This window comes from Lissotriton helveticus, chromosome 11 (genome assembly GCF_964261635.1).
Source record: "Lissotriton helveticus chromosome 11, aLisHel1.1, whole genome shotgun sequence".
Lineage (NCBI taxonomy): Eukaryota > Metazoa > Chordata > Amphibia > Caudata > Salamandridae > Lissotriton > Lissotriton helveticus.
Window position 1 is genome coordinate 530,106,244 of NC_136072.1, and position 15,937 is coordinate 530,122,180.

Consider the following 15,937-nt stretch of genomic DNA (forward strand, 5'->3'; position numbering starts at 1 on the left):
AAGTGGGATCTATACTGGAGCGGGGCAGTGACAGCAATACCAAATGACTGCTCTACCTTATAGATAAAGCCCACCACTCATGAACCCCAGTTAGTCAATTGACGTTGAAAACGCATTTGATCATGTGCATTGGCCATTTGTGTGGCAGGTACTCGACAAGATAGGACTGGGCCCAGCCTTCAAGATATAGGTGACTTGTAGCGACAATGCACTACAGCCGAGTGAGAGTTAATGGCCTACCCTCCAGTGCGTTCCCCATCACTAGTGGTATGTGCCAAGGCTGCCCTCTCTCCGCACTCCTGTTTGCCCTTTACATGGAGCTGCTGTCAGGCAGGATTCAAGGGAGTGTGCAGATCAGGGGCTTCACTTTAGGCCACCTAGAACACAAGATAGCATTATACACAGATGTTGTTAGACAGTTTTCTCTCTATAGCCGGCTGTAAAGTCAACATTCAGAAGTAAAAAGCCCATAACCTCACAATACCACAACAAGACAAACTCCAGCTAGAGCACCAGTGTACATTTATGTGGGTGGACTTTAGGTCCACTATCTAGGACTTATAATCTATTCCACTCTGGGGAGATCTGTAGAGTGTAACTATACAGATTTCTTGGACACAGAACGCTCTGCTCTACACAATGCTGCAGTAAAAATGACTCCTCGCTAAGATATTGTATCCTATGAAAATTCACTGCAACCACCTTCACGCTGCTCAACAAACTACAACATTTGATTGAAGCCTGTATCTGGGAAGGTAAAAGACGCACATTGCCGTAAGAGAGCCTACTCATCACTAGCTGGATGGGGCCTTGGAATACCCCATCTCACACATTACTATTTAGCAGCCCAACTGGGTCTACATAGTAGAATAGAACAGAGAGCCTGTGATGAAAAGTTGGTGCTTCATGGACCAAAGTAAAGCTGGAATACACGTTTGGAAACTTCTCTGGCTCCTAACACGGCATCAACCACTAAGAGTTTATATCTCACCTGTCACCCACGGCACAGTAGTAGCATGGGACAAAGTTAAGATATCCAGGGGTGTATCATCACAAATTTCCCCTTCACTCATATCATAGGCAACCCAGAGTTCCCACCCACAGCAGTGGGACATGCTATTTGTAAGAGGCTAGGACACTTATTCGATCACAAAGCCCTTTTGGATTTCTCACAATTTCAAACGAACTATGGGCTACCGGCTGAAGAAACCTGGTGTTATAAATCCATTAAACACTGGGCCTTCAAGCCCCCCCACCCCCACAAGGCCCTCTCGGCAATTTTAATTCACATTTTCCTCATTTGAGAAACACCAAAAACAAACCTGTTCCGCCGCAATCAGGAATTGCAGCACACCCGTGATGAGCTAGGTAACTTGGGTGGGACCCCAATGATGAAGCATGCCACCAACTAGGTTAGTGAGTGAGGGATCTTTTAAGAAAACCTAAAAGTTTTTTTTCACACAGACATGTTAAGAACATCTTAAGCCGACAGACAAACAAAGTATGGTAGAATGCTCGCTTCAATTTGTTGAGTACATTAATTAGGGAAGGTGAGCAGGCTTTGTTCTCACTCTCTAATGTTATCCTTCTTTCTTAATACATTCACAGACTCCGCAAAATCACCAGCCCAGAGGAGATGAGAAGGGCTCGATCACACATTTACATCTAAAGAATGGACCCACAGGCTACACAGAGAGCACACCTCATTCCTGAGTGAAACAGGGTAGGAGGCATTACTTAAGGTTACCCATTGCTGATACTACACCTCTGTAAGGGTGACCAAGTGGAGGACCGGCAACTTAGACACCTGCTAGCACTACTGTGGTCATGCAAGCATCCTGCCCATCTACGTTTGCACTGCTCCAAACTTAAAAGATATTGGGAGGACTTACTCAAAGACATTAATGAGAAATTTTACTACTGACATCACCAACCTGCCCAGTTATATTCTTTTAGGGCTGCCAAATGCACAAACATAACCACTGCATTCCAATAGGGAAAAGGTCATAACAATGTCACTCTGTGCTGCAAAGCAGGCCATCACTTCTAAATGCGCACCGACTTTGTACCGGACTACACTGATAGACTGCATAAATTGTAGGATATTGTTGGGATGGAGAAAATCACAGCATCACTGGACGCTAAGTGCATGAAACTAATTTCTAGCACAGAAATTTCCTCACCCCTGCGCACTTCCCGTCTTTTCTGTAAAAACCCTTATCTTGAAGCTGCATTCTCGCCTCTCTTCTTCTGCACTGTCCACTGTAAAACACCATAATCTATAGTGCTTCATTGCTATGTAGGTGAGTTTGTGATATAGGTCACATACATATTTTTAACTGTGATGAATATTTCCTATGAGAAATATTTTGCATTCACTCACAGCTATCCCAAGTTGGATCAGCTCTCCATATTGGACAACCCTCTATGCTCCTAGGTGTATCCACCCCATATTGCTATAATGTACTACCAGAAATAAAGCAGTTTATAGATATTTTCTTTGAATTACACATATCTATATACCTTCATCACTCTTTGACTCATATCTTGTCTTTTAACTTCTATCATTTAGTGGTTAAGATGCAAATGCCGCTTTGCTACCTTTGCATTTCATTGTACCACCTCTCCATCATTAAGTGTGCTGTGACTGTGGGATGTTACTTTGTGAGTCATCTCTGGATCAAGTAATACCTCTTATCTCAGCTAGTTCCTTGACAACTCTGCTTTTAACTTCAGGCATGTAATTCGATGTGAGAGTGGTGTGCGACGGTAGCATTTGTTTTCTGTTAGACTTTTCCATTGCTTAATGTTTTGACATTCCATTTTCATGGAACTGTTCTAAGAACAGTAAAATCCCTATATTATATATATAAGAAGACAATCTGTGAAAGTATGGTTAGCTAGTGGAGTTAATGAAGTTGCAAAAGGTGGATCTCAGCAGCCATCCGCCTCTGTTTTCCTGTCCTTTAATGCAGCTAGTGTAGTTTAGTGGTATTTCTTGCCTTCCTACACTGTTTCAGGATATAAGCTCTCCTGTCTGCAGCTATATCGAAAAGTTGGACCAGCAGATATACTGTCAGTATAAAGATGAATCAACTGAAGAACATGCCAGTGACAGCTGGTGAAGGAGCATTAACAACCAACATATCTAATTTTTTGGATACACATGCCTGTTGACCCCTGACAAAACCAAAAATGATTTATTCATAGGAGTAATGTGCGTGGTAAGGTCTGTTTGTGGACTCCGATTCTTGCGGACAGAGGGACTTTTTTTATGAGTTTTCATTGTTTACATATATATGAAATAATTAGAATCAAGAAATCTTCATTAAGCATCCTGTATTGTTTCCAGGGTTAATTAAAAGGCTACAATAATGCAAAGCTTCTCTGAGCACTTTAATACTTAAGAGCAACTTGATATGTTAGCAACTGTCACAGGTTAGCATTGTCCGAGTAGATGTGCATCTTATTGTGCACCTTCTTATCAGTCCTTTATTCCTTACAGAAGTCCTCCAGAAGCAAATTATCCTGATGTGTTTCTCCAGGACTTCTCCAAACTTTGGAAGCAGAGATATAGGCCTAAAGTTCCCTGGGCAAGCGGGGTAAACATTTTTTTTTTTTAACAGTTGCTTGACCATCGTGTGCTTCCTATCTTGTGGAACTATGCCTGTGGAGATGGACAGACTTAGGGGTGATTACAAAGTCGTTAGGAAACAGTTTCGAACAAATTGATCCTGGACTCATTTCCGAATGAATTAGGCCCTGCGAGTCCGGATGACCGATTATGATGGTTCCCAACATCGTTCTGTCAGACTCCCATTGACTTCAATGGGAGTCTGTGTTCCGAACGCGAACACAGGCTACCATTGAAAAAAGGGGTGGTTAGGGAAAACCTTGCACCCTGTGGCGGGCACCCAATGATGCCTGCCAAATTGTGCATGCTTGGGAAAAGGGGTCCCTTGGGTACCCCCACGGGCCCCAAACGGATGCCTCTGGGTTAAGGGGGGCCAGGAGCGGGCCCCCAAAGACATATTCCGACAGCCGTTTTGTGTCAGGCAGACCAAATCGGAACGGCTGTCCGAATCGGTCATCGTAATCACTCATCCGGGAAACCGTATCCATAGAGCTGTACTGCTGGACTTGGATCTTTTTGGCAGGTTCACCCCTAGACTTTTTGCCTTTAGCCTCTGGCATGGTGGTAGTGATTTTAGGCATCTGCACACTTTAGCACTGTAGCCCAGTGTAAAGTGCGTGCGCACTCGGAGTGCGTGTGCTGAGAGTGGCCTGCCCTCCCATAGGAATGCATGGGGGATATGTGTGTCCATGGTAGTTCCTGATATGTGGGGAGTGTAGAGTCGAGTTTGGTATGTGCGAACTCGTGAGGATAAATGCTGCACGTTGGTGTGCGCATATTTGTTGTGTCTAGTGGAGAAGTGTCACTTTTAGAAGTTGGCATTTCTGTGTGCTGTGAGATGTGATTTGCCTGTCTGGCTTGTGACTGACAGGGGCTGGCTGGTTTGGCTGGCTCCAGGAGCCAGGATGAGTCTGCCCTGTGGTGAATAGGGAGATCTGCATGTAGATGGAAGGGAGGAGTTGCACCTGGTACCTGAATAGGGCTATGCCTTCCCTCCACAATGCTGGCTCCACCCCCTGTGGTGTGTCTGATGTCCCTGGCCTGTCTTTTGAATAGAGAGGGGAGCTTAGCAAAACAAAGTGCTCCAGAACCAGTTGTATCTGGTTCTGCCCTTGCCTGCACCTTTGAGAACAAATGATTTAGCAGAATGAAAGGAGGGGCTGTGACCCCATGAAAATGTTGTTTTTGGACTTGAAACTACCAGGGGCGTTCTGCTGCTGGGGCCCAGGGGAAGGCTAGCCTCCCTAGGCCCTGCCCTGCCCCTGGATGCCTGGAGGACTTCTTTTTCTGGGACCCTTTTGCCTTGTTGCTATTTTCAGGACCTTGGAAAGACTCTGGCCCTACTTTGACTTCAGGACCCTAGAAAGACTTTGGGAGCCCCTTTTGCAGCCTGGGAGCACTGTGCTCATTCTCCTTGTTGTCCCCCTTTAAGAGGGAATCCCCAGCGTAGGGATTCCCCCGTGGTACCGACCTTGCGGGTGCCTACCCCGCTTAGATTTATCTTTGGTTGCAGGTGCCCACCCTGCATCTTTATCTTTATTTAATAATTAATAGGGGTGCCCACCCCACTTATTTTAGTCCAACAGGGGTGCCCACCCCGCCTCTACCTTTATTTTTTATCTCGAGGGAGCCTACCCCTCATTTGCACGCAGAAAGGAAAATCACCGCCGCAGCACCGAAGAGCCGCTGACATCACTTCGGCACCGTGCTGGGATTGGCCGCAGCTGTCAGGGACTCCCGCAGCGTGAGGTTTGGCCCATCCTTTAGGGCTTCCCCATGCTCTGAGGCGGAAGAGACCGGCAGGACGCTTTGAGGCGGGGCTCCCATGTTGGAGGGAGAGCCCGCCGTAGCGGCCAAAGTAGAGAAGCCCCGGGTCCCAGGAGGGGGCCCGGGTGAAGGTGGTGGTGAAGTCTGTCTGTGCGGGGCTCCCGTGAGAGGAGGGAAGCCCCGCAGGCCTGCACCCAGCGCTAGGAGGAGCCCCCGCCAGAGAAGCGCAGCCCTGTGAGTAACAGTGGCTGATGGGGGGGCTCCGTGAGAAGAAATTGGTAGTGCCTGAACGAGGCACTGTGCTAGCCCCGTCTAGAGTGGCCTGACTGCCAGAAGGCCGCTCCTTCGAGTGTCCCCAGTATCTTAGAGCCTATGTGGCTCCATGGGGACCTATTTGCTTTCTGAGCCTAGATGGCTCCAACGATGGCACCATTATTTGATGGCTGGCCCAGAGGGGCCCATGATTATTCGCCCGCAATTGCAACAGCCTCAGGCATATTTCATTTTAAGAAGCGCTAGTGCGCTCCACCTTCTTGGGGGCATAATTTGGACTACAGAGCCCGGGTGGCTCCAAACACTAGCCTAACCATTTCTACGAGCCTAGGCAGCTCTAACGTTTGGCAACATTATTTCAGGAGCCCAAGTGCTCCAAGACACATGTTTATTTTTAGAAGCCTAGAGGGCTCCTACGTTTTGCACATTTTGTCCTGAGGGCCACTAAGAGCCCATGCCGCATTTTCTCCACTTCCCAGCTGCCCAGCAAGTAGTGGGCAGCTGCACTGTTTAGGTCTTTTTGCACTTTAGGGGACATGTGTTAAGTACAGGAGTGAGACGCACTCCTTCGCCCTACCTTGGCCTGCCCAGCTGCGCAGCACTTAGTGCCAGCTGCTACGTTTAGGCCCTTCAGCTAAGACTCCCAGCTGCCCAGCAAGTAGTGGGCTGTTGCCACGTTTAGGTTTGCGCCAGCGCGCCCTGACTTTGGACAGAGGGCATTTGAGCCCCTTAAGGATGGGCAGTTGGCCCTGGGACTATCAGGTTTATATGGCGCAAGGCCCTAGTGTGAGTTATATAGGTGCTAGGAAATGTGATGTTTATAGTATGTGTTATGCACCTTGATTTATGCTTATAGATGTGCTTTTAATGCATATTAGGTGTTTACCTACTGTCTTATGTTTTATTTGATTCCCTACTGTGGTCTAGGTTTGATTTATTCTTCACTACAGGTTATGTTAATAACTTTATTTCCTAATGCAGGTTATGTTTAGGAGATTATGGTTTACCCTAGTTTAGCTTATGAGGTTGGCGCAGAATAGATTTTTCGCCTTAGGTGATACTGTGCCTGTTATGATTTATGTTACAGGTTGACGTTGAGTATTATCTCTGCCAGTAATTACTTGTTGTGTTCTGAGATTATGACATGTTCTGACTTTTACCAAGTGAGGGTTCTGACGGGGGCCCACGTGGCCCTGTCATGTGTAAATAATCCCCTGTAAATATTGCCCAGTGCCAGTTGGCACAGTGTATATTGTGTGATTACCATCTTATGTGTTTTATGATAATACAAAGTCTATTTTTATATATAACCTTGTGTGGAGTTCATTTTGTGGTGTGCCTAGTATGTTGTTAGTGTGTGTGTTGTGCAAATGCTTTACACATCGCCACCGGGATAAGCCTGACTGCTCGTGCCAAGCTACCAAGGGGGTCAGCAAGGGTTATCTTTGGCGTGTAACTCCCTTTCCCTGACTAGAATGGTGGTCTCTGCCTGGCTTTGGCTCAAGCCTTAGCCAACCAGAGATCCCCATTTCTAACATGTACGAATCGGCTCTGAAAATCTCGGGCTGTCCGAATGCCTTTCGGAACAGATTCGGACTGCTCATACAGTTTCCGGGCGTCGTATTGGGTTGTTGGGAAATGCGCACTATTCGTTCGGAAACAAGGGTTCCGAATCGGATTCTGCAAAACTAAATCCCATTCGGAGCTTTTCCGAATGACATCGCAATCGGCGCCTTAATAGTTTCCGAATTATAGGGAGAATTTCTCAGCTCCCAAGTGAAAGAATGGGGGGAGGGGCAGGGTCTAGAGGGGAGCCCGATGTCACTAGAGTCCAATGTATGCGTTACATAGTAGAAAAATATTTACCATGGTTATTCTTGTATATTAAATCACTAATCATGGGGAAAATTAATTAAAATGGCTTTGAGAATTACTATAAAATCAGCCACCTAAACTCTCTCAATGAGAGAGAAGCACTAACAATGTGCAGTGTCCTTGTGGGTTCATAGCTGCTTAAATTCTGCTTTCAGATATGCAACAAATGTGACGCACCTCTAACAGTGGCAGACCATTCTATGCTAATGATTATGGGCCAGGATTTAGTAAGAAGGGTATTCGGATAAAAATGTCTATTTTATATTATTCACTCTTTGTTCATGTGTGCCACACTGCTTTTAATATGTGTTGTCATATTTTTATATATAGTCTACACTAGAACAGTTTCTAATAAAACACTATAAAGAACGCACTCAAATATTAGGCCTAGGCTTGAAATTTCGCTGGGCTCGCTGAGTTTGCAGAGTTTTTCCCACTCCGAGCAGCATGTGGAGTACCAGAAAACTCTGCAAAGGGGAGTTTTTTCCTCGTCGTGCTCACGAACGTTAAGCTGGTGGGCACAAGCTACGAAAATCTCACTCCAAACCACCTCCCGGTGAGATTTCTCAATGCAGGGGGTGGCGGATGGCCGCTACTTCTTACGTTAGAAACCTTCCAATCGTGTTGAGGAAATTGCCGCCCGAGTAGAACATCTAAAACGTCTACTCGAGTGGCAGACAGAAGCAATGCCTTCTTGCGAGTGGTGCCATTCGTGCTTAGTTTACAGTGCGGGACAAACACCTGCTGCTAAACATCAGCACAAACGACGTAATGCAGTCTACCGCTTGCGGAACTCTGCGTAGCACGGCGGAGTATTTCAGTCACTTCATGGAGTTCCGTGAACTCCGCCCGGGCCTATCAAATACCTGCGACTCTTATTGGCAATGTATTTTCTTAATGTGAATTCCCTTTGGGTAAATTGATTTGGCATTTCATCGGTCACAACCTGTCCCTTTTTCACACTCTAAATGATAAGTTGGCATATTTGTACTTCCTTAGGGCCAATGGGAGTCTAAAGTGTGCTCAGGAATGACCTTGTCACATATCACAACCAGATTATATCACTCCTACTATGATGTCACCCCTTAAATAGCTCCCTATAAAGCTTTAAAAAAATCAAAATCTTAGTGCAGTGGGATAGAGGCAAAAAAGTGGAGGGACAAAAGAAAGGTAATAAGGGATGTATCAAACTAGATACCAAGATATTCGTTCATACCAAGCAGACATATAGACACACATGGGAAACATCCATTACCAGGCAGTCTTAACAACAATCTGCCCGTACAAAGCAGTCACTACCCCGACTTCGATGTTAGCACGCATTCCTTTACCACGCAAGTTGTTACAATGACTTGCTTTAGGGAAAGTGGTGTTGGACTGGTATTGGATATTCAGTCCAACATTTTCTCTACTGATACACCCACTGGAGTTGCAATAGTAATTTATCCTATTCCAAAGTCCAGCGCTCCCCTAAGGCAAGTCGTAATGCCTTGCTTGGTAAAGGAATGCTTGGTAACATCGCAGGCGCGTAGTGATTGCGTTGTAAAGGCATGCGTGGTAAATGCATGTGTGGTTCCCTTGTGTATTCACTCACACATTTACATGATCATAGTAGTGGTGATAATATGTCACATGAATATTTAAATATGACACTTGATTCTTAAAAATATTTTTGTCCCCTTCTCCATTTATACTAGGGGTGGGCGGAATTTGCGTAAGCGCATTACGCAAATCTCCGCGAACACGCAGGAATTCCGCGAACACGTGGAATTGCTTGTTCGCAATGCTTTTTTCCTGTTCGCAATTGCTGTTTGCGTGCTCGGGGGAAATTATTTTGCGAAAATGCATTTTGAGAACGCGAACTAGCAAAAAATTTCGCGAAGTCGCGGAACGCAGAATTTTGGGCAATTTCGCATTCTCCGCAGAACACGAAGTTCCGCAAATTCCGCGAGCGGAATGTAATTTGTCGCCCAGGTCTAATTTATACACAGCTCTTCATTAATTCCGTTTGTGTGACAATGTTATTAAGCCAATGTTAATGATTTGATTTGAGTTATTTTGAAATTATGTAGTATAATAATATGCTTAGTCTAGACATTTCAAAAACCCTAATTTCTGGACCTATGTTCACCTTTGAAGGCATTTCATATAACTGTGCTTACATAAGTTTAACATGTAGATTCATAATCAGAGGCATGTTTTTTGAAAATTAATAGCTTTGCACCAAAACTGTTTCTTACGACACTGCACTCCCTCTTTGAAACTACACACTGCCACCTGTCAAAAGATGGTACAAAGAAAAACTAAAAGAGGGGGTTGTTTTGCCATTGGGAGTTTGTTCACAGCAAATCAGGTACAATGATATGTGTTTCCTCCTGTTAAGGTAAAGTTTTGGCATCCATGGTGTCAGAAGGCACATTTTAAACAGGGCAGACCTCTCTCTTCGCTAATTCCACCAGTGTTTGATGGCAGTCATGATTTTCCTGAAAACAGGGCAGAAATAAGGCGGGAAGATGTTAGTGGCAGACAGGAAATCTGCTAATTATTGGTAGTTTCACCATCGCTGCTCACTTCCAAATTGTCACCTTAATCTTTCTAACTAGTTGTCCCTGACAAGAGAGGTGTTTTCATTAAGCACTCCACCATGGTACAACAGAAATGCCTAATAACCGGCTTACTACTAAAGCCCTTGTGAAGCATGAGAAAGTGAGTAAAATCACATTTTTAACACCCTATAGCTGAGGTATTCTCCAGGCACTAATGTTATGGCAGTGTTCTTTAGAACCAACACATTTTTAGCAGCGGTAAGAGGGGCATAAAGTTGTAGAGATGTATGATGGAGTTTACACCTACCTCAGGAGCGTCTTCTGTGCACAATACGCAGTCACATTTCCTTGGGTGAACAATGAGATATCCTTGCTGCAAGTCAACAAAAACAAATGATAATGAAATGTTTAGTACCTACTAAAGACAATGCATCATGCTAAGTTCTATCAGAGAAATGGAGGCTATCAACCAGTGCTTAATAGGTAAAACAATTAAGTGCCAGGGCTCTCTTTAGGAGGCCTCCAAAGCTTACACCACCCATTGCCATTGCTGGTGTTGCCAGTGACAGTAGCAACAAAACTGCTAAACAGCAAACTGCTACAAGTGTGAAAATTCAGACTATTCCAGGCCCCCAAAGACATAAAAATAGCTTGGTCAGCATGTATTAGTTGTTTTTAATATATACCGAATTAATAAACATATGCTGTTCTACTCACCTTAAAATTATACAAACAGCGCCACTATGTGGTAGGTGTCATACATGCCGGTGTTAACAATTAAGTGCCGGTTCCGAGCACCGGAAACCCCCGGCGCAAATTAAGGGCTGCTTTCCACTCAAGGGATTATCTACTTCAGAGGGATGATAAGAGTACAAATCTAGAAACAGCATGCAAAGTAACCTTGTGAACAAATCCCATTTGTACAGCTTGGATGAGGCTCACACTGCATGAAGACACGCCTTAGGAGCACATCACTTTTGGGCAACTGGGGTCCGATGCCTCTTGGTCAGAAAGGTTCCGATCTACTCTAACATAGGGGAAAGGAAATGGATGAGCTAGAAAGCTGCCACCAAATATAGTGAGTGACAGAATGTTTAACATGCAGTGAGCAGTCTCAAGCCATTGGTCACCCTTTCTGCATAAAATGATTTGTGCTGAGGTCATGGGAATTATCATGGCATTTCCTTAGCAGATGTTTCCTTTTGGCAGAATTCTCTGAAATGTATTTATTGGTGGGTGTTAGTAACCCAATGGGAGAGTGCTTTAATTTGAGAAGACTTTGAGTAGATGTTACATTAATAAGCAGCCTGGATCATGTATATCTTTATCTCCCTGAATGATTGTATCCCATAAATAGGGAGCTCACCGGAATACAATAAATTGCTACATATGAACCTTTTGTATTGGAGATAGTCAATACAAATTATACAAACTACTTCTTAGGGGCAATACTCTAACAGCAAAAGTTAACATATTACTAGCTTAAAAACACTTAAACATGTTGAAATTTAAAAGCATCTCCGATTTCTTATGTAATCATAAAAAGAAAATTAAATTGCTGATATTGTTTTAGAAACTCCCTACAAACTATAAGAAGTATACCTTCTAAATGGGGCTACAAGAGGTTCTCTGCCTTTCTAAATTTGTTAAAATTGTTTTTATATTGTTGATTGACTGGTATGTAAAGCACTGCAGTGATCTAGTATGCTAGGACTAGGACCAACATTTATTTTTATATGTGGCTTGAATGTACTGGCAGGGTTTTCCTTAAAGATGTGAGCTGGACAATCCCTTGTTGACATTGCTGACTTATGGATGGAATGACAGGGAGTGAGGCATCTTTCCTGCTAGTGTAAGGAGGGAGGGCCAAAAGGAAATAGGTAGGCGCAAGTGAGTGGGTCTTAATGGAGGAGCACACCTATTGTTTTACCGCAGACTCTTGAACTATAAAAGGTTTCTGTTGAGATTTCACATTCTGTCCTAAGGGGAAAGAGGAGAGAAGGAGCAGCTAATATCGTTTGGTAGTTTGGGCAGCTGGTGCTGTCTGAGGTCCTATTTGGAAGATCAGAGAGGCTTTCTGTTGTGCTTTCCACGCCAAACAAGACTGGAAACGGGGAGTTTTTTTCTTCATTAAGTTTATTCTGGGTTCAACGAGCCACCGAGGCCCCCACACGTCTGGAGAGCTCCACCTGTCAAGGGTGGAACTCTGATGTTCGTGAGCAGCTATGGCAACATCACAGGGATTCCAAAGATTGTAATGAACAAACCTTGCTAGTCACAACATTTTTTTTTTGTAACAGATTTTATTAGTTTTGCAAGAAACCATTTAAGCCACAAGGAAAAGGCCGCCATGTCGCAGATGGCTCATGCTGCCACAGGATAAAAGCAAACATTGAATATACATCTTCCCTCCACACACCCGTAAATACCCGTCTCCCCCTCCCTGCTCCCCTCCCCCCGCCAGTGCGCCTTATTTAGGTCGAATGGGAGTTTAGTAGTGAACCACCCATCTATACAGCCGTGTAACCCCCTAGGATCAAATGTACCAACATAATAAAGTGCTTCCATAAGAGAGTCAGAGCCCTATAGCCCCTTCCAAAGTTGCAAACGCAATCAATCCTGGTTCGTCGTAGGGCGCTCCACCAATCTACCCGCACCCCTTAGTCTCACTCAACACTCTCTCCACCTGTCTGGCGCCGGCAGAGTCCCCCCGACTAGTCTCAGTGTCAGTACTCTCCCCTCCCTCCTCCTCCTCGGAATCTGCAGATGGGGTCCGCAGTTCAGTCAACAGTGCCTCCCACGCTCTTGCCGTCTCCAATGCCTTTTTATTGTTCGCGCGCCTAGCTAACTGCAAGCGGAGGGTGCCCTCGCTGCTCGCCCAGGTCAAGAAGCTCGTCCGCCATCTCTGGTAGTGGGGGCCCGTTCTAGATTTCTAATGCATGGTGAGCTCCCTATTTGCCATGATCAGCCCCAAGTCGCAGAATTTACTAGTAACTTTGGTATGGGAGGTATGGCCAAACCAAAGCAGCAAACAAGTGGCCATCTCAGCCTCCAGTGTCCGCCCCGTCACATGAGTCAGACATGTCACAGCCTCTTCCCAATAGGATCCCAACCCTGCACAGGTCGAAAACATATGCTGGAAATCGGCACCATCTACTGCGCACCTCGGACATGTTGAATGGGGTACCCCAAAGTACCTCAAGATCTTAGCCGGAGTCAGGTACGCCCTATGAAGGGTGAAAAATTGTACCAATTGGAATCGGGCATTGCCCGTACCCTTCCAGGCTCGCCGCAATAGGTGGGGCCACGGCGATTCCGGTATGGGCCTGCCGATGTCCGTCTCCCATTTACCTTTTAAGGTATCTAGCGACGATAAGCGTTCAGTCGATAGACGTCGGTAGAGGTAAGTGACGGCCTTAAAAGTGCCCGCCGCCATGGTGACATACTGGCAGCCCAGCGAGGTCGGAGGTTCCTGCAGCCCCATCTTCCAGCGGCGCTGCAGTCCCGCTACCAACGCAGCATGCAATAAGTAATCTCCTCGTGGCAACCCAAACGTGGTTTTTAGTTCCCGAAAGGACAGCAATGCGCCATCTCCATACAGGTCTCCCACCATATGTAAGCACAGCTCCTCCCAAACTGCCAGTGCAGTCCAATTACCCCTGTGGGGGAGGGCCGTGCACATGCCCAATGGTATCTCCGGGGCATACGGAGAGGAACAACCGACTCGTTTCGGACTCCGGTTCCAGCATAGGCGGAGGGTGCGCTCCTCAAGAGTGAGCTGGCTAAGTTCGATCTTCTGTTGATGAATTATGAAGGACAATACGTGTCGGGGGATCACTCTACCATAGGGACTCTCAGGACCCCGGAACTCCCGAGCCACCGCCAACGTGAGCCACTGAAGCTGCGCCGCCAGGTAGTACCATTCAAAATCAGGCACCGCCAGTCCCCCATCAGCCCGCGGACGCATCAGAGTGGCAAGCGCAACACGCCGCCTACCTGCACCCCAGAGGAAACCCGTAGTCATAGCCCGAAGCGTCCGGAAGACCGCGGTCGGGATCCACACAGGTAATGTGCAGAAAAAGTAGAGCAAACGCAGCAGCGCCACCATCTTTAAGAGTGCCACTCGGCCCGCAACCGACAGAGGGAGAGAGCTCCAAAAGGCCATACTTCCCTTCAGGCCTCTTATCGCCTTGTGTACATTACCGTCCAAGAGATTAGACTGTGTATGATAAATACGGGCGCCCAGATAAGGCAGGCAGCAGGGTTCCCACCTCAGGTCCTCCCCTGCTGAAGGCCGCTGCCCAGTGGGGGTCAATGGGAATAGGCTGGTTTTGGTCAAATTCACACACAGGCCTGACAGCCGACCAAACCGCCGGAGCAGGCCTCATTTTCACCGGACAAGAACATCAGTAGATCGTCGGCGTATAGAGAAATGTAATGGGCCTCTCCGCGCAACGACAGGCCTTCATATGACCTCCCCAACCTAGCATGCGCAGCCAGCGGCTCAATCGCGAGTGCAAACAACAGCGGGGATAACGAGCAGCCCTGCCGGGTGCCCCTCCCCACCTGGCAACCCGCCGATATGGTCGAGCCCGTTTTAACCCTGGTGGAGGCCGAGTTGTACAGTAACGCTGTCCACTGCACAAACCGATCTCCCAAGCCGAACTCTCTTAAGACCTGAAAAATATACGGCCACTCCACGCTATCAAAGGTCTTCTCAATATCTACCAAAAGCACAACAGTGTTCGGAACTTCCTGGCAACCCCCCTCCATAACTCGGAGTAATCGGCGTATACACGTCGCCGTGTTCCTGGTAGGAATAAAGCCCGCCTGGTCTGGGTGTACCAAGGTCGACATGTGCTCCAGAAGCCGGGTCGCAAGAATGTTACTGAGTATTTTATAATCCTCGGTAAGCATGGAGAGCGGGCGATACGCTGAGCGTATACTGGCGTCTCCGCCCTTCTTCAGCAATGATATGATAATCGCCTCTCTGGCAGATGCAGGCAGTCTCCCCAGATCCCAAGCCTCCCTATATACCGAGAGCAGTCTGGGCGCCAGGAGAACCACATATTTAGCGTAAAAGTCTACCGGGAGACCATCAGCCCCTGGTGTCTTCCGCCGCGCCATGCGTTTGATTGCAGTCTGAATTTCACCCAGGGAAAATGCCTCCCCCAGCTTGTCTCCCTGATCTAGAGTCAACCGTAGGAGCTGAGCCTCTAAAAGGAAATCCTGGGTTTCCTCCGGTAGGTCCAGCATCGCGCTACGGTAGAGCGCAGTATAGTAGCTAAGGAACTGGTCATTAATCTCCGACTGCGAATATACGAGGTCCCCAGTAGTCGTGCCCAATGATCGGATCGGAGTGCCCCGGGCTGCCGGATTTGCTAACCACGCCAATAAAGAACCCACTTTGTCTCTTTCTGCATGGGCTCTCACCAGATACTCCTTGTAATCAAGACAACGCAGGCGCTCCACCTGAGTGGCCACCGCCTCACTCGCCTCCAAAACTGCTGTCTGACCCCTCGCATCTGTGTGCCCTGCCCGTTCGGCACATCGCAGCCGTCTTCCTCTCGTGTAATATCCCGCAGCAACGTCTTGCGGGCTCCCGCCGTAGCCGAAATGCACGCCCCTCGTATCACCACCTTAAACGCGTCCCACTCATGGGCCCAGCTAGACGCTGTACCTGTGTTTTCAGCAAAGTAAAGTTCCACGCTATTCTTAACCTCAGCGCTAAAAACAGGGTCCTCCAAGGCCGTGGGGTTCAATTGCCACGTGGGGATCACCTGGCGCCGCCACGTCCACCGCACCGCAATCAAACAAGGGTTGTGGTCTGATAGCGTGCGTG

At 46.9% G+C, this 15,937-nt stretch overlaps 1 protein-coding gene across 3 annotated transcripts in view; it reads right to left on the reverse strand.

Annotated features, from left to right (window-relative positions):
* The window catches only part of LOC144790632 (uncharacterized), a 490,677-nt gene that overhangs the window by 167,892 nt on the left and 306,848 nt on the right, over positions 1 to 15,937 (reverse strand). For all 3 annotated transcript variants that reach the window (XM_078665360.1, XM_078665361.1, XM_078665362.1), the window contains exon 12: positions 10,403 to 10,468. In XM_078665360.1, the coding sequence (XP_078521486.1) occupies positions 10,403 to 10,468 (66 nt within the window). The remainder of the gene's footprint in view (positions 1 to 10,402; positions 10,469 to 15,937) is intronic.